The sequence below is a fragment of the Lacerta agilis genome, chromosome 2 (assembly GCF_009819535.1).
Source record: "Lacerta agilis isolate rLacAgi1 chromosome 2, rLacAgi1.pri, whole genome shotgun sequence".
NCBI classification, from domain to species: domain Eukaryota; kingdom Metazoa; phylum Chordata; class Lepidosauria; order Squamata; family Lacertidae; genus Lacerta; species Lacerta agilis.
The window spans coordinates 103,967,451-103,989,250 of record NC_046313.1 but is presented as its reverse complement, the minus strand read 5'-3'; the positions used below and the strand labels follow the sequence as shown (position 1 = coordinate 103,989,250).

At 45.4% G+C, this 21,800-nt stretch overlaps 1 protein-coding gene and 1 non-coding gene across 2 annotated transcripts in view; one reads left to right on the top strand and one right to left on the bottom strand.

The window, feature by feature from the left end:
- LOC117042072 (L-amino-acid oxidase-like) overlaps nt 1-8,770 on the top strand; it is a 28,724-nt gene extending 19,954 nt beyond the window's left edge. The window contains exons 4-7 of the mRNA XM_033141534.1: nt 2,029-2,230; nt 3,140-3,208; nt 4,238-4,374; nt 7,201-8,770. Coding sequence (XP_032997425.1) covers nt 2,029-2,230; nt 3,140-3,208; nt 4,238-4,374; nt 7,201-8,062 — 1,270 coding nt within the window. The 3' untranslated portion in view covers nt 8,063-8,770. The remainder of the gene's footprint in view (nt 1-2,028; nt 2,231-3,139; nt 3,209-4,237; nt 4,375-7,200) is intronic.
- Nucleotides 8,771-20,469: 11,699 nt separating this feature from the next.
- On the bottom strand, nt 20,470-20,557 carry TRNAY-GUA. Its single transcript is given in 2 exon segments — nt 20,470-20,505; nt 20,521-20,557. It is a non-coding gene; the product is annotated as a tRNA-Tyr (tRNA).
- Nucleotides 20,558-21,800: the final 1,243 nt, after the last annotated feature.

The following is a 21,800-nucleotide window of genomic DNA, read 5'->3' as shown; positions in this document are numbered from 1 at the left end:
GAAAGAAAGAAAGAAAGAAAGAAAGAAAGAAAGAAAGAAAGAAAGAAAGAAAGAAAGAAAGAAAGAAAGAAAGAAAGAAGAAAGAAAGAAAGAAAGAAAGAAAGAAAGAAAGAAAGAAAGAAAGAAAGAAAGAAAGAAAGAAAGAAAGAAAGAAGAAAGAAAGAAAGAAAGAAAGAAAGAAAGAAAGAAAGAAGAAAGAAAGAAAGAAAGAAAGAAAGAAAGAAAGAAAGAAAGAAAGAAAGAAAGAAAGAAAGAAAGAAAGAAAGAAAGAAAGAAAGAAAGAAAGAAAGAAAGAAAGAAAGAAAGAAAGAAAGAAAGAAAGAAAGAAAGAAAGAAAGAAAGAAAGAAAGAAAGAAAGAAAGAAAGAAAGAAAGAAAGAAAGAAAGAAGAGAAAGAAAGAAAGAAAGAAAGAAAGAAAGAAAGAAAGAAAGAAAGAAAAGAAAGAAAGAAAGAAAGAAAGAAAGAAAGAAAGAAAAGAAAGAAAGAAAGAAAGAAAGAAAGGAGGGAGGGAGGGAGGGAGGGAGGGAGGGAGGGAGGGAGGGAGGGAGGGAGGGAGGGAGGGAGGGAGGGAGGGAGGGAGGGAGGGAGGGAGGGAGGGAGGGAGGGAGGGGAGGGAGGGAGGGAGGAGGGAGGGAGGGAGGGAGGGAGGGAGGGAGGGAGGGAGGGAGGGAGGGAGGGAGGGAGGGAGGGAGGGAGGGAGGGAGGGAGGGAGGGAGGGAGGGAGGAATTGCTCCAGCAACAGGCCATAGGATTGCCAAGTTGCAAGCTACAGATATTCCCCTTTTAACTGTGTTTCTGTTCCTGAATCAGGAGAAGAGACAGTTGGGGCTTCCCCCTGTTTTGTTTTCCCCTAGTCTTGTCGTCCACACCCTTACCCACCTGCTGGGATCCAGCTTGTTACAGAAGGTGTGGGACGAGGGTGGATAACAGGGGTGGGAGGATAATGGGGGGGGGGGAGAAGCCACATCCGTTTCATCTCCTGCTCCAACAGCAGAATTAAAAGGCAACTCTCCAGGTTGCAACCTAGCCAGCAACTGTCCAGTTCTGTGGAGTGGGAAGCTCCCAGGGGAAGTGAGAAGCGTTCAGCACCTCGGACAGCTCCAAGGAGTTCCGCTAAGGCTACCTGAAATGTTGTCTGTGCAGAGAGCTAGTACCAATGGAAGCCTTAAGTAGGCTGATCAAACCTGGTAGGCTCTACCAGCCTAGAGGTGCTGGGTGGGTAAGTTAAAGGGCCCTCACCTTATTTTAAAGTCTTTGGCTTCTGGGAGGTTGGGAAGACTGAGATACTGCAGGGAATGGTGGCAGATCTGTGTCTGCCTCTGGTGTGTTTGGGTTTGTTTTGGGGGTTGTTTTGCCTGTTTATTTACGGAATTTATATCCTGCCCTTCTTCTAAAGAGTCCAGGGTGGCAAACATGTATACAATTTAAAAACAGGGACAAAGATAAGTGTTATAAAACAGATCAAAACATTCTAAAAATCAATTAGAAACATCTAAAAGGTGTTACAATTTCAAACCTTCTGAAAGCATCTACAGTGAAAAACACACATCCATCTCAAGATTGCCAGGAGCAGTATTCTTCAGACACCCAATTCCTGTGCAAGCAGGAACCTTTTCAGATCCTTCCTTGATGGAGACAGGAACACCTAACTGTGTAGCACATTCCACAACCTGGGGACCACCACTGAAAAGGCCCTGTAATGGATGAGGACCAACCTGTGAATTAGATCCTGGTGGTTCTTTGAGGAAGTTTTCTGAACCCTTTCCTTGTCAAAGGTTCTCCACCCTATACCCTAAGTTTCTGGTAGGACATGGGTCAGACATCAGCCCTGGTAGACCATGGCAACAGAACAGGGGGCATAATAAGGGAACAAACTATGCAGAAAAACTAAACACAGGAAATCAAAGACTAATGGCATAATAAACACACCCCTTTATGTTTAATACCCATTCTTCCCATCTGTTACCATCCTTCCTCCTGCTCTTCCCCTCTGATCCGCCCATTGGCTCTCTCTCCCCCTCCATGCAGAATTGTCCGGGAATATGTTGCAAAATATGGCCTGAAATTAAACTATTATTCAGATGGCAATGGCAACACCTGGTACCTGGTGAACAATATCCGAGCCAGAGTCAAAGAGGTGGAGAAGAATCCAGACATTCTGGGATACCCTGTAGATCCCTCCGAACGTGGGAAGTCTGCTGTGGAGCTGTATTATGAAGCGTTGAAACCAGTGAGTTTCTTTTTGTAAACTGCTTTGAGGTGTTTTTTTTTTAAAAAAAAAACCCATCAAGCAGTGTATAAATTTTATGAAATAAATGAGAGAGAGTGTGCACACAGACCAGCCTGCCTGAGGGGTGTCTGTGCTACTCTGCTGCTGCAGCAAAAACTGCATAGAGACCTGTGGCATCTTCAAGACTAACACTTTTTAGTGTGGCATTGGCCCTTGTGTGCTGATGTCATCTTCATCAGATGTGTGAAGTGTAACCCTACACACACACACACACACACACACAGGCCCGTAAAGGGACATGGTTGTACACAGTGGTGCCAGAGGGAAGTGAAATGTAAGAAGTCCCAACAGTGACAATTCAATTAGAGGTAGAATATATGGGTGACTCCCAACAAAAAAATAATAATACTAAAAACACAATGCAACATCAAACACTGACTACTTCTCTAAACAGGACTGCCTTCAGATGTCTTTTAAAAATCACATAGCTGTTTATCTGTTTGACACTTGATGGGAGGGTGTTCCACAAGGTGGGTGCCACCACCGAGAAGGCCCTCTGTCTGGTTGCCTGTAAACTCATCTCTTGCAATGAGGAACCACCAGAAGGCCCTGAGAGCTAGATCTCGGTGTCCGGGCTAGACAGTGCGAGTGGAGATGCTCCTCCAGGTATAAAAGGCTGAAGCTGTTTTTTAAATTTATTTTTGTTTTTATTTTATGTTGTAAACTATGTGATATGTGGCTCAAGGGCGGTATATGTCTAACATAATAATAATAATAATAATAATAATAATAATAATAATAATAATTTAACCTTCTGTTTCTCTAAACCTGAGGTTGATGGGGAGAAAAGGACATAGTTTGGCATTCCAGACAGTCCTAAAATAACCTGTCTTCGTTTGTGCCCTTCAGATAGAAGAGGACTTGGCGAGATCAAACTGCAGCCATGTGCTTGAAAAATACGATGCCTATTCTCTCAAGGTGCTCAGTTTTATTGATATATGTGGGTGGTATTTGCTGTTTGTGGCACAGATCTGCTTCTCCCTCTTTTTATATATATCTTACATTACTTTGCGGAATTGAGAGCCACATTTGATGATACACAAGACATAGAAACGGAAAGGTGCTTTGCTCTTCCTTGTGCAATGCTGTGATTTGCATCTCTCCAGCCCCATCTTACTTTACTGGCTGTTGGAAATAGCAAAGGCACAGAGAGCATTGGCAGTTCCATGTCTGGTTTGGCACTTTTAAGTGCAGACCTCTCCATCCATTCATAATTCATATGAGTCTGTTCTCGGCAAACTAAACTACAAGCCAACATTGGCCCAAGTTCATTGCAAAACCTTTCATTTCTGCCACCAGGGGGAAGCAGAGTGCTACCACGTGTATAACGACTGCAATTTTTTTTAAAAAAATTGCCTGTTTGTTTGTTTAATTGAATTCGAAGCTGAAATTTTGAAACATTCAATTTCAAAGCCTAGAGTACAATTATTATTTTTTAAAGTCAGCATCTGAAATTTGGATTTTGGAATACAGCTCATGCTTTGAGAAGTGGGACAGAAAATTGTTAAGCTTTCACAAGGAAAACTCATCATTTGTGTTTTGACATTAAAACGTGTATGTTGAAATTTGGAGCACGGTTTTCAAAAGATGTTAGTTTAGTTATTTTTAATTTAGGGTTATACGACAGCCTTTGAATTTTAGGCAAAGATGCATTTAAGCTCTACAAATATTTCATATTGATATATTTCCCGTCCAGCTCTTACTTATTTATTTCATAACATGTACATACCGCTTGAGTGTAAAAGCAAAAGGAAACCCTCAAAGTGGTTTTTACGTCTCTGAGCAAAAGCAAAACGAAAGCCTTTTCACATTGCAGTCAATAGAGGGAAAGAGAATCTGTAGGGCACAATGAGTTCAAATTCCACAGATTTTCACCTTTCAAGAGAGTGGACTGTCTCCACTTGAGTTCAACCATATTATTCCTCATACACTCTGCCACCTTCACAGGCATATCTGATTGAAAAGGGAAATCTAAGCCATGCAGCCGTCCGAATGATTGGAGACCTGATGAACCTGAGCGCCGAGTTTTCCCGCAGTTTCATTGAATTCCTCCGAGAAGTTTTCCTGTTTACCCATGAAAAGAGGTAATGAAGGCCGGTTGCATAGGTGCCGGCTCCCTGGGGGAAACTCCTTTTCAGTATTCTGCTAAACACGTGGCAACAGGTGGAGGGATCAGAGGGTGTGGAAGTGTGGAGGGCCTGTGTGTGGAATCCCACTCCCCTATCCACATGTCTAAGACTAATGAGCACACACCCTCCTTATCCTTTGCACCACAATAGCTCATAATTACTGCAATGCGTTATAAATAGGGCTGCCTCTGAAGACAGTTCGGAAACTTCAGCCAGTGCAGAATTCATAGAATCATAGAATCATAGAGTTGGAAGAGACCACAAGGGCCATCCAGTCCAAGCCCCTGCCAAGCAGGAAACACCATCAAAGCATTCCTGACAGATGGCTGTCAAGCCTCCGCTTAAAGACCTCCAAAGAAGGAGACTCCACCACACTCCTTGGTAGCAAATTCCACTGTCGAACAGCTCTCACTGTCAGGAAGTTCTTCCTAATGTTTAGGTGGAATCTTCTTTCTTGTAGTTTGAATCCATTGCTCCGTGTCCACTTCTCTGGAGCAGCAGAAAACAACCTTTCACCCACCTCTATATGACATCCTTTTATATATTTGAACATGGCTATCATATCACCCCTTAACATTCTCTTCTCCAGGCTAAACATACCCAGCTCCCTAAGCTGTTCCTCATAAGGCATTGTTTCCAGGCCTTTGACCATTTTGGTTGCCCTCTTCTGGACACGTTCCAGCTTCCCTTGATCTAGACACTATACTCTTATTGATGCATCCCAGAATTGCATTGGCTTTTTTAGCTGCTGCATCACACTGTTCAGCGGCCAGGTTGCTCACCGGAGCAAGACGGTTTGAGCATATTACACCGATCCTGGTCCGACACCACTGGCTACCAATTAGTTTCCAGGCCCAATTCAAAGTGCTGGTTTTGACCTATAAAGCCTTTAAATGGCTCAGGACCGCAATACCTCAAGGACCGCCTCTTTCCATATGAACCTGCCTGGACCCTGAGATCATCTTCCGAGTCTGGGTAACTTGGTGCTCAAAGAGTCTTCCCCCCTTCGTCTTTGTCTATCCCTAGCCCAGGAGTCTCGTAAGACTTCGTGCTTTTATGAGATCCATTTTATTTTTTCACTTTAATCCTGAGATCTGCCAACTGGAGCCTGGTACACAAGACTTGGAATTAAAAGAGTTCTGACCCCAGGAATCTGGTTTGAGTACTAGAACTGGCAGAAGCCCCAACATACACCAAAACCCACTACTCTGTACCCCAGGTTTTTCTTTATTTCAGCAGTATAATTTAGGGTGGGAGTTCAATTGCTGTTGCCTCTATAAATTCTTACCATTCTACTGTAAATCACCCAGAGATTGACCCAGACGTATCTTCCGCTTGCCTCTTCTCTAGGCATTGGGGTTTTAGCCCTAGCTAATACCCTTCCTCTTTCAATGTTTTGGATTTCAGGTTCTTGGAATCCTTTCGGGAGGAATTCCCTCCTGTTAGGGAGATAGATAGATAGATAGATAGATAGATAGATAGATAGATAGATAGAGGGATATATGGCACCAGGCAAAAACATTCCTTCTTAACCAATCCTTTGGTTGACCTGATGGACATCCTTATACCCTTTTAAAATGTGGCTCTTTTGGAGGGGTTTTATTGGGTTATTGTTCTTATTTTGATTTTTTATATTGCAAACTTTTCTGTGAACCAGCCTGAAACCTCCAGGAATAGGGCGGTACAGTGGAACCTTGGTTCTCGAATGGCATAGTTGACAAACAAATCGGCTCCCGAGCACCAAAAACCCGGAAGTAAGTGTTCCAGTTTTTGAACGTTTTTCAGAAGCCAAACGGCTGATACAGCTGTCGGCTATTGTTTCCGGGGTGTCTGCACCAATAGAAAGCCGCGCCTTGGTTTTCTTTTCTTTTTTTAAAGAAAATTTATTGGTATTTCCACATAAAAACAGCAAATAAAAAACATACATTGTACATATAAAAACAAACTCAACACACAATACAAATAACAATCAAATAAAAACTAATACAAACCTCTGACACTACGAAAACACAGGAACACACCAATCTATATATCACTCTTATTTTTAATCTTATTTGGGGAACTTCCTCCATTCTCTCTTCTGCATTCAATTCTAATTTACTTTAGTAACTTTGTAACTAATTTAGCAATCATTCACCATTATTCTCAATCTTCAAATAAAATATCAACATATCTTATATCATAAAACTTATTATTATCCAATGAATATCACATTCCACATCTTAACTTCTTATATCCTTTCTTCTCTTAACTCAGTAAAGCTATTGCTCTTATTACTTCTAATTCCTACCTTAAAAAATAATATAATCAACACATTCTCATAAAAACTTGCATATTTCTTCCATTCTCCAAATCATTTTTACCCTCTGACTTCAGAGTACCATGGTTAGCCATCCTATTAAGTCTCATCTTTTACCCCACCCCCCTCCTCGCCATCTTCCCTCCTCCCATCTCACTCTCCCACCAGTCTTCCCCCCTATATTTTTCCAGTCCAGATTTTCCTTCTCCCACACTAATACCACTCCCTTCTTCTTGCAGAATGTCACATTTTCCTTGATACTTAAAAACCAAAACATTGTCACCAAGTGTCTTTGCTCCACTCTTCAAGTCCCTTGGTTTTCAAACGTTTTGGGAATCGAACAGACTTCCAGAATGAATTAAGTTCGAGAACCAAGGTTCCATTGTATATAAATTCAATAAAGAAACTCTCTCCCTCTCTCCTGGTAGCTGAATGAGCATGTCTAGCAGAAATGACTTCTCCAGCCTTTTCTTGACCTCCAGGTATGATGAGATTGCTGGTGGGTTCGATATGCTGCCCAGGGCTATTCACCAGTCGCTCCCAGCTGGCGCTGTGATGCTCAACAGCACCGTGGCGGAGATCCTCAGAGAAGGGGACACAGTGTCGGTACTCTACCACCCTTCCAGCTCCCTGGAGTCGTCAGGCACCATCCTGGCTGACTACGTCATTGTCACGTCCACGGCAGAGGCCACACGCCTCATCCGCTTCCACCCTCCCCTCTCGCCTGCCAAGACCCAGGCGCTTCGTTCTCTGCGCTCCACGGGAGCCACCAAAGTGGCCTTGGCCTGTGCTAAGAAGTTCTGGGAGGAAGAAGGAGAAGAGATCTACGGTGGAACCTCCACCAGTGACCTGCCCTCCAGGATCACCACTTACCCCAACCGCAACTTCTCTGGCGGCCTGGGTGTCATCCTGGGCTCCCAGACATACGGGGATGACTCGGAGTTTTTCGCCCCCCTCAGCCCCCAACAGGCTGTCGGGGTGGTTCTGAGGGACTTGTCCACTATCCACCGGCGCCCCCTGGAAGAGCTGAGGCGTCTTTGCAGCCGGTGGGTGGTCAAAAAATGGAACCTGGACCCCCACGCCATGGGGGCCTTCACCCTCTTATGGCCTTACCAGCTGAGTGAACACGCAGAGGCCCTCGCCCGCAAGGAGGGGAGGGTCTATTTTGCCGGGGAGCACACGGCTTTGCCACATGGTTGGATTGACACTGCGATGAAATCGGCCCTGAGGGCAGCCAGGGATGTCCACCAGCACGCAGGGGCACAGGGTTGTGGTCATGAGACAGGCATTTTTGGTGACCAAGGGAGTAGCTCGGAAGTTGTAAACCTCCTTGATCCGTTGTAAGGCTATGCCGGCTTGAAAAATTCAGAAGCAGTGAGTAAATAAAGGTGACTCATCTGAATCGTTTTCATCAGTGTTTGAAAACACACGGAATATTATTCTGTAAGCCCTTGTGAAATGGTTTGCCTGCTCTTTTAAGTTGCCCCCACTCGGATCTGGAATATGCCTCTACCTCTGAGTCCACATCTTCTGCCAGCCAGGTGGGGATCTTCCAAATGTGACTTTGCAACACTTCGAATTAACCTCCGTCACCCTTAGTAATGTTAGCACGTATCACATAATCAGATGTGTTTGGCTACGTAACACAATAGAGGTGTCATGCTCGCCAATTGGTTGGGATCACCCATGTGACTCATGTAGGAAGCGTCACCCTCATTCTTGCATGCCTCACTAGTTCGCAGTAATATCATCAGATACCTAATTTGTACTAGCTAAGTGATGACATCCTGTTTTTTGCTTTGACTCCTGATTGGCTACTCTATAGACCCATGCGGCCAATCCAGGGTGGAGAAAGCATCAGAAAACTCTCTCTGTGTGTATGAGTGAGTATCAAGCCACTGCTGTGGCTGTAGAGGCTGATACGGGAGAGACATGTTTTGTTGCAGCTAGGGCAGATGAAGGTGTCCGGTTGTGCTGCGGCAGGTGCTTCATGGCATATCTTCTTTCTGCAGTCCTCCCAGCAGCCATTCCTCCTCTGGTCACTGCTCTTATGCACCAAACGATCACTTATGCACCAAACGATCACACCAAAACGAGCACTTTTGGGCTTGCATATTTCTCTGCTGTTGACTTCCTACCTTCAATTTCTGCCAACCTTGCCAGATATAATTCAGGTGTGGCTGTTGCAACATGAGGGCACTGGGGCCATGCCTAAGAAAAGCAAGCGACATTGCTCCCATTTATTGATAAGCAGTTATGAAACCTGCAGCACCAGATCATATAAAACAGCCCTCCCCAGCTCCAGCAAGCAACCAGAGCAGGGGAACGCAGGGCTCCTGTACCTTTAATGTTGTTGTTGTTGTTGTTGTTGTTGTTGTTGTTGTTGTTGTTTAGTCGTGTCTGACTCTTCATGACCCCATGGACCAGAGTGCGCCAGGCACTTCTGTCTTCCGCTGCCTCCCACAGTTTGGTCAGACTCATGTTGGTAGCTTCAAGAACACTGTCCAACCATCTCGTCCTCTGTCATCCCCTTCTCCTTGTGCCCTCCATCCTTCCCAGCATCAGGGTCTTTTCCAGGGAGTCTTCTCTTCTCATGAGGTGGCCAAAGTATTGGAGCCTCAGCTTCAGGATCTGTCCTTCCAGTGAGCACTCAGGGCTGATTTCCTTCAGAATGGATAGGTTTGATCTTCTTGCAGTCCATGGGACTCTCAAGAGTCTCCTCCAGCACCCATGGACTTCAAGAAGATCAAACTTATCCATCCTTAAAGAAATCAGCCCCGAGTGCTCACTGGAAGGACAGATCCTGAAGCTGAGGCTCCAGTACTCTGGCCACCTCATGAGAAGAGAAGACTCCCTGGAAAAGACCCTGATGCTGGGATAGGCGTGCCTGGTGTGGTCTGGTCCATGGGGTCATGAAGAGTCGGACACGACTGAACGACTGAAAAACAACAAGCAGGCACCTCCTCTTGCGGAATGTTTAAAAAGTTAACCTATTAAAGAAAACAGTCAACTTCTTGTGAAGGTTTCAAAGAAATGTGGATCAGTTTGTATGCTCCTTTAATTGTTTTAAGTTTACAAAGCTCGAGAGCATGCTCAGAGTCTCTCAGTTAAGGCCTAACTGATCTGGATCAAGTTGATCCAGTGTACGCACTCTGCCACAATTACATGTCTCGAACCAAGCTCTATATAAGCCAACCTTTGCAAAAATAAATAAATAAAAATCCCCACAACTGCAAGCTGGGAATGATCTTCAGCTCAGTGGACCTGCATGCAGACAGTACTAGGTACAATTGCCGCTGGCATGTCCAGGTTGAGCTGGGAATGCCCCCCCCGGTCCAAAATCTTGGAGAGCCCTGCCGGTCAGTGTAGACAATATTGATTTAAATGGACCCAAAGTCCAACAGCTTCCTATGCTCATCAAGGTGGTCCACTGGAAATCAGAGCATGGTTTATTGGTGGGCTGCCTTCTACTCATTGCTGTATTGTGCTCAGTGCATTATTTGCCTAAGTTTTCCTTGGGAAGCACAAAAGGAGATTCCCTAGATTACTCAATAACCCCTGATTGCCTTATCACCTTCCGTCTGGGGTGGTGAGAAAAGGCCATGATCCATGATGCTATGTCACATGATAAACTAGCCTCTGCATAGTTTCGTTCCATTTGTGGTTTCCCAATATGCAAGTATGTTGTCTGGCATCTTGAGAATCTTCTTTCGTTGTTTAGATTTCTTTAAAAAAATAACAAACAGTTGTCAGGGAGGGCTTGAAAATGTTTGGGTTGCATCTAGGCAGAGGAAGCTGAGGAAACAAGTGCAAAAAGCATTATGCAACATTTGTTGTTTTGGCCAGTGGGGAGGGGGCAGCTCCAAGGATTTGTGCCACTCTATGCTGCTGTTCACACAGTCTTGCAAAATTCACCTGCTTCCCTCCCCCCAAAAAACTGAGGAGTCTTTCCATATGGTCCCCATAGCACATATTTCAGCTGGAAGTAGGGAATGCCTTGCCTCAGTGAATAACAGTGAGGCTCTGCCTCGTTCCCCACTCGGCCATCAAGGAAGCCTTAGTCCATTGCAGCGGTGCTATAACAAAAAACAGGGAAGTGAAACTGATAAGAGACTGAGGACCAGCTGTCCATTGCTGCTAGTGGGATAGATATGACCTTACAGGTAAATAGAGCACATTTTTAAAAGGCATTCGTGTTTATTGTTGCTTTATTACACCATCAATGTGCATATCACTTGAAAGCATAACAGGACAGTCCCTGCCCCAATGAGCTTACGATCTAAAATTCAACGCAGGGGAAACAACAGCGGAGCAGAAGCAATGTGTGCTGGAGGCCTTGTGTAGACCATGGAAGTATCTCCTGTTACAGGTACTTAGATTCGCAGTAAGTAATGGGGATTCGGGAGTTGTGCTTGTAACAATGAGCTTACAATGCTAACTATAGGAAGGCAGCGTAAGTAATGTCATAGGTGAAGGTAAAGGGACCCCTGACGAACGACTCTAGGGTTGCGGCGCTCAACTCGCTTTATTGGCCGAGGGAGCCGGCATACAGCTTCCAGGTCATGTGGCCAGCATGACTAAGCCGCTTCTGGCGAACCAGAGCAGTGCACGGAAACGCCGCTTACCTTCCCGCCAGAGTGGTATCTATTTATCTACTTGCACTTTGACGTGCTTTCGAACTGCTAGGTTGGCAGGAGCTGGGACCGAGCAATGGGAGCTCACCCCGTCGCGGGGATTCAAACCACTGACCGAAGGTCGGCAAGCCCTAGGCTCTATGGTTTAACCCACAGCGCCACCCGCGTCCCAAGTAAGACCATAAGTTACCCCTATTCCAAACTTGGTTCAGAGGCTTCTACTGCCAGCTGAGACAGCTGGTGAGCATGGACCAAGCTGGGCCCTAGTCTTTCCTTGTCCCACCCCACCCCCGAAATGCTGCTTTTGGGGGGATTTATGCTGGTTTTATTCATGCTGATTTAAGATTTTATGGCAAAACGCTGAGCCGGGGTGATGGATTTAGCAGACCTTCCAAGTGTCCTTATTTCCCAGGGACAGTCCCGAATTTACACAAGCCGCTCCAGTTTCTGAGTTGATCCCAGAATGTCCCGCTTTTCCTTAGGACATCCCTATTTTCATCGGAGAAACATTGAAGGGTGTCATGTACTGAGCTAGGATCCTAGAACAATAGGCAGGTAGAATCCTAGAATGCAACAACCAGATTGGCCTGCAGGAGCAACCCAATCAGGCCCCAGGAGGAAGTTAATCAGCCTATTAGATCAGGAGGGTCCTAGAATGCAACAACAGTCCAATCAGGCTCCAGGAGGGAAGCAGAGTCAGCCAATCACACGGGACCCATTGTGTAAATAATGTATATAAAGCCTGAGGTTCGGGTGGGGGGATTAAATTCGCTCAGCACATAACAAAGGGTATGGCATAGGTCCTGCAGTTAGGATTGCTCTGTTATAATATCTGAATGGTTATGGGTTATTCCCCCATCCCTGGTTTTCATGGATTGCAGAGCAACTGTACATGTGAAAACCAGCTCCTAGAAGGGCTTCTCTGGAAGACGAACGTCTCCTTGCATGGAGATGCAGCGATAGGGAGAAGATGCCAGATGGCTATTGGTGTCACACAGCAGCTAAGAGCCCAGGAATCCTGCTGGATATTCCAAAACACCTGAGGCAAGCCACACAACCTCAGAGGACTCATTTGATAGGAAGGTTTTTATAAAATGAGCCACCGTCTAGCTGATTGCACCTCTCACGAGGCTCTGAGTCTGAGCTGCAAACCTCAACTGATTTTTAACAAGCTTTAGCAAACCTCTGGGAGATCGGGAGGCACCGTTGCCAGTCGCTGGGGGGAATGAACATTATCAATTATCTTGCTAATTGCTCCCCCACAATGCAGGTGCCCTGTTCCCAAGGCATTGGCCCTCTTGCCTCATCTTATCAGAAATCAAAGAGGCACAGGTAAGCTGTGATCATGGGAGGGAGAATTCTTGCATCTCTGGTTGTGTTGTGATTATGCAACAACGACGTTCCAGAAAGCTTGACATTTCTGGTTCTACCGGAATGTCGCAGCTGAAACATCGGGCCTTACATAAGGGCCTGTGAGAGTGCGTCAACTGTTCCACAAAAGACCAATGTTGTGAGGAAAGTGAGTCAGGGCAGCTGACAGAGAGGGGAGCCAGGAACCAAGGGGACAGAGCATTGGGTTGTGGCAGAGCTAAATAATAAAAACGAAATATGCGCCATTGCTCATGCAAAGGCCCCTGTTCCAACACGAGAGCCAGTGTGGTGTACTGGTTAAGAGCGGTAGACTCGTAATCTGGGGAACCTGGTTCGCGTCCCCGCTCCTCCACATGCAGCTGCTGGGTGACCTTGGGCTAGTCACACTTCTCTGAAGTCTCTCAGCCCCACTCACCTCACAGAGTGTTTGTTGTGGGGGAGGAAGGGAAAGGAGAATGTGAGCCGCTTTGAGACTCCTTCGGGTAGTGATAAAGCGGGCTCCAGTACTTTGGCCACCTCATGAGAAGAGAAGACTCCCTGGAAAAGACCCTGATGTTGGGAAAGATGGAGGGCACAAGGAGAAGGGGGCGACAGAGGATGAGATGGTTGGACAGTGTTCTCAAAGCGACTGGCATGAGTTTGGCCAAACTGCGGGAGGCAGTGGAGGATAGGGGTGCCTGGTGTGCTCTGGTCCATGGGGTCACGAAGAGTCGGACACGAGTGAATGACTGAACAACAACAACAACAAAAGCGGGATATCAAATCCAAACTCTTCTGGGTGGACCCAGTGGGCAGCCAGAAGTCATCGCCCTCAGTTATTTGTATGCTGCCTTTCCATTGGAAACCATCTCAAGACGGCTCCCAGGACTACAAACTTTACCTACCGTATTTTCCGCTCCATAAGATGCACTTTTTTCCTCCTAAAAAGTAAGGGGAAATATCTGTGCGTCTTATGGAGCGAATGGTAGTCCCTGGAGCTGAATTTCCCGGGGGGCCAAAAGAGGATCATGCTTTTTATTTTACAAAAAGAAAAGGGGGTGTTGAAAGGCCCCCCTCAGCAGCTGATCAGCAAGAGATTGGGAGAGAGATAAGAGTCCCCGGCTCCCTTTCATACCCACCCTCTTGCCCAGGCCTCCATTGTTGAATGTGCTGCAGAGGGAGGTTGTTTGTTTCCCCAGCGACATGTGATTGGCTGATTAGATTATCTGTCTGGAAACTGTAGAAAAGGCTCCCTTTCCTTTAGAAGCTGCAGAAATATGAGTTGAACCCCATAAAAATGGGGCTTTTCCTCTTTGCTTTTCCCCCTTTGCAAAAGGAGCTTTGCTTTTCCCCCTTTGGAAAAAAAAGCTGCAAAACTTTTAGCTGATCCTCAAAAAACAGGGTTTTTCCCTTTGCAAAAAGCTGCAAAACGTTTAGTTGATCCTCAAAAAAAGGGCTTTTCCCTTTGCAAAAAAAGCTGCAAAACCGTTAGCTGATCCTCAAAAAAACAGGGCTTTTAGAGGAGGAAAACCAGAAAAAAATTTTTTCTTGTTTCTCCTCTAAAAACGAGGTGCACCCTATGGTCCAGTGCGCCCTATGGAGCGAAAAATACGGTAATTCACCAGCCCCTCTCTACCCTGCCCTCTGACACTTGAGGTGTACGTCTTTTAGGAGCCACCCTATACTTGTGACCGCAATTTGTTGAAGCCGGTTTACATGTTGTCTTCTAAATTGTCGCGGCATGCCCTGGGACCTTAGGGCAAAGGGCGTTTAAGAAATTACTGGTAATCACAACGACAACAGTGACAAGACGAGTCAAAAAGGGAAGCAGCCATAAACAACAAGCTAGTGAAAACATCTTGTATTAATAAATATGCAGTAAAATCAGGCGGTCCACCAATCATCCGCTGGAAAGCCTAACGATAAAAATACATAATCCAGAGAGCAGCAAAAAAAAATAATAATTAAAAATGCATCCCTAAAACTTAACATTGATCCCAGGGAAAAAGCCCCTAAAGTAAATAACCCCATGACGGTACCCTGAATGGTAGCAATATTTGTAGGTGGAGTCAAAGTACCTCCTTTTCTTTCTCCAGAAGCTTCTAACATTCAGCTTCATGGGATGCGCATGAGTTCTAGCATTAGGAGAGAGGGAGGAGAAGTATTCTCTATCCCCCTTTCTCCATGCCTGCATACCATTATGAACTTCCACACTAAAAAGACCAAAACATTGGCCTTGCCATTGCCACTCTCATCACCGTTGCTACCTATATTGCTCCATCTAGCTCAGTATTGTCTACACTGATTGGCAGCGGCTCTCCAGCATTATCAGACAGGGAGCCTCTCCCAAGCTTACGTGGAGATGCTGGGGATTGAACCCCCGGGCCTTTGGCTTGCAAGGCAGACACTCTACCACTGAGCTAACCCCAACCCTTCCCTGTTCTGTTGGATGCAGTGAGATTTCCTTCTGAGTAAAGCACACCTGAGTAAAGCACAACAACAACAACATATAGCAGCAGCAGCAGCAGCATTTCCCACTCCTGCCCTCTTAGTCCTTACCCCATCCAATTTATTTTGTGTTGCTATTTTGAGGATACTGCATTGCACTGTCTCCTTCAGAATCTCCAGTGCTCCAGGGCAGTGCACTCTTCCAAGCACTATTTGAAGAGACGAAGAAGAGTTTGGATTTGATATCCCGCTTTATCACTACCCGAAGGGGTCTCCAAGCGGCTAACATTCTCCTTTCCCTTCCTCCCCCACAACAAACACTCTGTGAGGTGAGTGGGGCTGAGAGACTTCAAAGAAGTGTGACTAGCCCAAGGTCACCCAGCAGCTGCATGTGGAGGAGCGGAGACGCGAACCCGGTTCACCAGATTACGAGTCTATCGCTCTTAACCACAACACCACACTGAGCTACAATACATCCTCCTCAGTAAATTGGCGTTTCCATTTCCTCCCCCCACCCAATCTTTCAATAAAGATGTCAGCAATTAAAATTCTGGGCTGGTCATTTCAGAGCCTCAGTGTCTGCACCTATAAAATGGGCAATAAAACTATCGCCCAAGTGTGCCAGGGAAGTTAATTAGCTGGTGTGCAGATGGACGGAGACAGAAATAGCTGTGAGTGATTATTATGGTTGCTGCCTCTTAGGTGAGCTAAAGGGATGCCAAGGGTACTGATCCCTTTTGTGGCATTCCACAGACGTGATGCACGAGGGAAGCATTTCCGTCCTGGAAGGAACCAAACAACTTAAGAGGAAGTTCGAAAGCTACAAAACGGGTTCCTTTGAAAACAATGATACATGCAAGGTACATAATCAGAGACACAGAAATGACACCATTCTTATGCTTATTATTGATGGTTGTGAAGTTTAGCGAAAGCCAGGGCATTCCAGGGATCTGCACCCAGACAAACACAACCCCTTCCCATACTGCACATCTGGGAGAGCCCTGCTGGGAACCTGAGGGTCATCTAGTCCAACCCCCTGCAATGCAGGAATCTTTTGCTCGATGTGGCTCTTGAACCCTGAGCTTAATAGCGACATACTCATGTCAGTTGTGAGTCCCAAATTGCAGTCTGCAGAACTCAAAGAGTGATATTAAGACTCAAGTAATTATAATAAGTGGCAGTAGTCATGTTACTGAATTGCAGATGGGGAAAGGCAGGTCTCTGTCCCAAGGACCATACAATTTATATATCGCCAATAAGGTGGGATGGTGGGGTGAGGCAAAGTTTTAAAAAAGATATATGGGTACAAAAGTGCACTTAATGCCCTTAGGTCCAGTTTCAGTTGTGGGTGGTGACTAGCCGATGACTTAATGGACCAATTTGAGGTGGGATATAATACTTGTATTATCATTTATTCTTCCCTTCCCTTTCATAGAAATAGATTCAATTGCTAAATCTTGTCACTTTCACTGTGTATTGTCTGTATTGGGTTTGAAACTGTTCTGACATGACATTGTTTTTAACGGTTTGCATAGATGGAGTGGTTTTCACTTGTTTATACTGCATATATGGAATGGTTTAAATCATTTATACACATTGAATCGTTTTTTTATATGGGATTGTTTTAAATGGTAGAATTGTTTGTGCATATATGGGATTGTTTTTTTAAAAAAAGTATTGTTGGTGTTTCTGTGGGGAAATCGCTTTGAGATATTTTATGGGAAGTGAAATCAAATAAGGTTTTTTTTAAAAAAAAAAAAATAATTCACCCTTCTCTCTCTTATGAAGAAGAGAGAATTTGCCATCTCCTTTCATTATATTTCATATATCTTAAGTTCCACCTTGTTTTTGTAATGTTAAGTTGTTTTAATCAGTGTTTTTAATATTGTGTATTACTGTGTTTTAATGTTCGTGTTGTGTTATAACCCACCCTGAGGCCTGAGGTGAAGGGCAGGGTAATAACTTGTAGTAACAATAAAAAATAATAATAGCCTCTGACATTGCAGAACCCTTTTCTCTACACTTCCTGTTTCTTCTCGCCAAACTCTCTTCTCTGCTTTGAATTCTTTCTTTCCCTGTGTTTATACAGCACCTTTTAACAGCATCAGCAGCTATTGATGCTATTTTAAAAGTGGAACATTCTATTCATGGATCCCTTGTGGCACACCTGGTTTAGCCCTTGAGGTTGCGAGCCTGAGGGCAGGGCCCATGAGCTATTTTCGTTTGATGAAATGCACCTCGCCTTTGTGAGAGGCTGAACATCATACATGAACAATAAGGAACAAGCATTCTAATGAAGCCAGTGAAGATGTTTGAAGAGGGGGATCATAGGAGAGATGGAGAGATCTCTGGATATTGTCTCCCTGTATCATAAAAAAGCTTTAATCAAATGTATGGGCTGCAAGAAGATCAAACCTATCCATTCTGAAGGAAATCAGGCCTGAGTGCTCACTGGAAGGACAAATCCTGAAGCTGAGGCTCCAATACTTTGGCCACCTCATGAGAAGAGAAGACTCTCTGGAAAAGACCCTGATGTTGGGAAAGATGGAGGGCACAAGGAGAAGGGGACGACAGACAGAGGACGAGATGGTTGGACAGTGTTCTCGAAGCTACCAACATGAGTCTGACCAAACTGCGGGAGGCAGTGGAAGACAGGAGTGCCTGGAGTGCTCTGGTCCATGGGGTCACGAAGAGTTGGACACGACTAAACGACTGAACAACAACAACAACAACAACAATGCTTTTTTAAATTAAAGGTTCATATAGAAGATGACTGCTGGACTCAAATCCCCATCATCCCTGTCTGTTGGCCATGCTGGCTGTGGCTTATGGGAGATGGAGTCCAACAATATCTGGAAACCACTGCATTGGCTACCCCTATCCTAAGCCCTGTCTTAGGTTCCTTCCAGACTGTCATCATTTTTGTGCAGATCTCATCCATTCAGGTAGATGCTGGGAGATGTCCTTCATGCAATAAAGCACACCTTCATTACCTACCCTATGGGTAGGCAAAATAAGGCCCGGGGGCCGAATCCGGTCCAATCGCCTTCTAAATCCAGCCCGTGGACGGTCCGGGAATCAGCCTGTTTTTACATGAGTAGAATGTGTCCTTTTATTTAAAACTTGTGGTTTAAGCCTGTTAAAATAACGGGCGCTAGAACATATGTGGTCAATTTTTTTGTAAAACTCACTTGTTTTTTTAATGTTATTTCCGCGGGTCTCTCTCCCCCCCCCCGTTCTGTGCCCCACTTTTAGAGCCCAGGCTGACCTCAGCGATCACATCGTGCAGGTATCGGAAGGGGGGCTTGCTGAGAAGGCGCTCCCCACCGGCCCCGGCCCCTTCCCACCCCTGCAGCCCAGCGTGCGGACTGACCGTGCTCTTGTAGCAGAGCCTTTTGCCCAATACAACACTCTCCCTCCGCCGTGGGGGAGGTGGGTGGGGAGGAGAAGGGGAAGCAGCTTCTGCCTCCGCCACGCTTCCTTCCTTCCTCCCTCCCTCCCTCCCACCTTCTCATCGCACAGGCAAAGTCGGAAGATGGTCCTGCCGATGCGGCGCGCCATGTGGCGGAGACGGCGGCGGGTTCTGGGTGGACTCATGGCGTCAGGAAAGGCAGAGAGGCGGTGGAGTCGAGCAGGACAGCCGGGCTTCCCTGCCTCCTCTTGTCCTCTGGCGTGCCAGTGTTCCGCTTCAACCGCCGCTTCAACTGCCGCTGCTGCTCCCGGACCGATTGTCTTTCTGCTCCAATCCCTGTGTCCGTGGGGCACATGCTCAGTAGCGCAAACCCAGAGACACAGGGACTGGACGCAGAGACACTTGGGTTTTATATATATAGATGCATCTCTGGGTTATTTGTGGGGCATAAGAATTTGTTCATTTCTCTCCCCCCCCAAAAAAAATAGTCCGCCCCCCCCAAGGTCTAAGGCACAGTGGACCAGCTCACGGCTGAAAAAGGTTGCTGACCCCTGACCTACCCCCCCTCCCCAAAAGTGGGTGCATAATAACAAATAACAACAGCCCAATAGCACAAAGGTGTGTTGTTGTTTTAATAAAATAAAATACCGGCAACACTGAACAGATTCACACAGTCCATGCTTAAAATGAATTATATTTTTTTTAAAATAGAGAAAATAAGTGAAGCAGTTGGGGGAAAAATATTGATAATGGTAACCATGGAAGGGTGGAGAGGAGTCGAAAGATTCAGGGAAACCTAACTGATGATTTTGATTACAGGTGGGTAGCCGTGTTGGTCTGCCATAGTCGAAACAAAATAGGAAATTCTTTCCAGTAGCACCTTAGAGACCAACTGAGTGTGAGCATGCACACGAAAGCTCATACCAAGAACAAACTCAGTTGGTCTCTAAGGTGCTACTGGAAAGAATTTCCTATTTTGTGATGATTTTGATGTTTAATGTTTGAACTTAAATTTGCAATGTAAAATTTAATTTAAAAAAAATTTAAAGAAGAAAAATATTGGAGGAACCTACTGGGAAAGTGTGAGATAACCAGTTGTGTGCGGTCAGTGTCTTGGGTGATCTAGGCTAGTCCCCTAAATGTTCCCCTGCTGCCTCCTTCCCAAAGCCCAGGAAGCTTCTACCCAGCTTAGGTAGGCACGATGCTCACATGTGCAACACCGTTCCTTCCACCCACCCATCACCCTTGCAAGGCGGTACCTCTGGCCCCAACTGTTCCCCTACAAAAAAATAATAATTCACTGCACGCCCACTGGAGATAATAATCATGATGATAACCATCATATAACATCTGCACATGTTTTTTTTGCAAAGAAATAAGGAGAAATTGCTTTAATTAATCTGCAATGAGCTTCCTCCATACTCCTCTTAAGACTGAAGCAAACTGCAGTCAGGGCTTATTAATTTAGTAATTGTCCTGCATCTCAAACACAGATTTCTGTTCCCTGGCTTCATACCCATGTTCTCTATCGTAAACATATTTTTCTCCCTTTAAAAAAGAACAAGGAAGAGTTCTGTGTCATCTGAAAGCTCACATGCCGCAGCAATGAAGTGTGATTGGTACTTATAAAGGTGGTGGTTGTTTTATCGTCCCTGAAAAATTTCCAGGATGTCAAATTCTGGTCCAGCTACCTACCACACAACACATTTCCACACCTAGCAGAATATGCACCTTGCAGTTTACGGCCTCTGTTTTGGGTGGTAAAAACTGCCGATGCCCAACTCACCTTACAAATATAATTAAACGACACACAGATTTTGCCTCTGCAATATCATGCTGCAGCTTTGCTTCACCGCTCCCTCGAAGGCATCCTCAACCCTTGTCCCAAGAAGAAGGAAAATAATTCCTCCTTCGAGCCGGAATCGAACCAGCGACCTAAGGATGACTACAGTAGTACTCTACAGTCCTCCGCTCTACCAGCTGAGCTATCGAAGGGGTGATGGGAACACTCTCTGAGTCATTCCTTTTCCCTTCCAGTTTGTGGTTTGCCAAACACTTACAGCACATGTAGCTCTTCAGTTTAATAATCTGGCCTTGACTCATTTCCTTTAGAATTCCATGTTAATCAGCAGCTTCCACCAGAAAGAAAAAGGGATTGCCTCAAGGTTTGGCTGTTGTCTTGCAAGTAAGGTTTTGTTTCTGGCCATGCTAATACAGGTCACACATGATCCCAGGCATGTACACACACACAAATGTAAACACAAACCCCTTCCTCACCTCATCAGCTGAGGAAGAAGGTTAGAGGCCCCCGATTCTTCAGACTATCAGTGTGGAGAGATGTGGGTCCCCCCCCCATCCTTGTCATAGTGCTGGGCTGGGAAAATGAGGTTTTAACCCCTCTGCTCAGCTCAGCACCACAATGGGAATGTGCTGTCTCCACTTGCCTCTGTTTTGTTTGTTTGTTTGTTTGTTTGTTTGTTTGTTTGTTTGTTTCACTTGCAACTAACTCCTCCCCCACCAGAAAATTCTGTCAGTGACCAGTGAGCAACTGGGGAAAGGTCAGTGGCTCCCAGTATGTTTCCGAACACAATTCAGAGTGTTGGTGCTGACCTTTAAAGCTCCCAACGGCCTCAGCCCTGTATACCTGAAGGAGCATCTCCACCCCCATCGTTCATTCCGGACACTGAGATCCAGCTCCGAGGGCCTTCTGCGAGAAGTGAGGTTACAGGGAACCAGGCAGAGGGCCTTCTCGGTAGTGGCGCCCGCCCTGTGGAACGCCCTCCCGTCAGATGTCAAGGAAATAAACAACTATCTGACTTTTAGAAGACAACTGAAGGCAGCCCTGTTTAGGGAAGTTTTCATAGCTGTCAACCTTCCCTTTTTTGCGGGAAATTCCCCTATCAGTACTAATAGGGGAATTTCCCGCAAAAAAGGGAAGGTTGACAGCTATGGAAGTTTTTAATGTTTGATGTTTTATCATGATTTTAATATTCTGTTGGGAGCCGCCCAGAGTGGCTGGGGATACCCAGCCAGATTGGTGGGGTATAAATAAATTATTATTATTATTATTATTATTATTATTATTATTATTAGCCCTCAGACTGGCACCCCTCCTTTGTCCCCTGATGTGGTGGAGCAGTCAATCCCACTATGAAACTCCTCAGTATTATACTTATTAGCAAAATTGCATTATCATCATCATCGTTATTATCATTCATTTATATAGTAATAAAAGCCT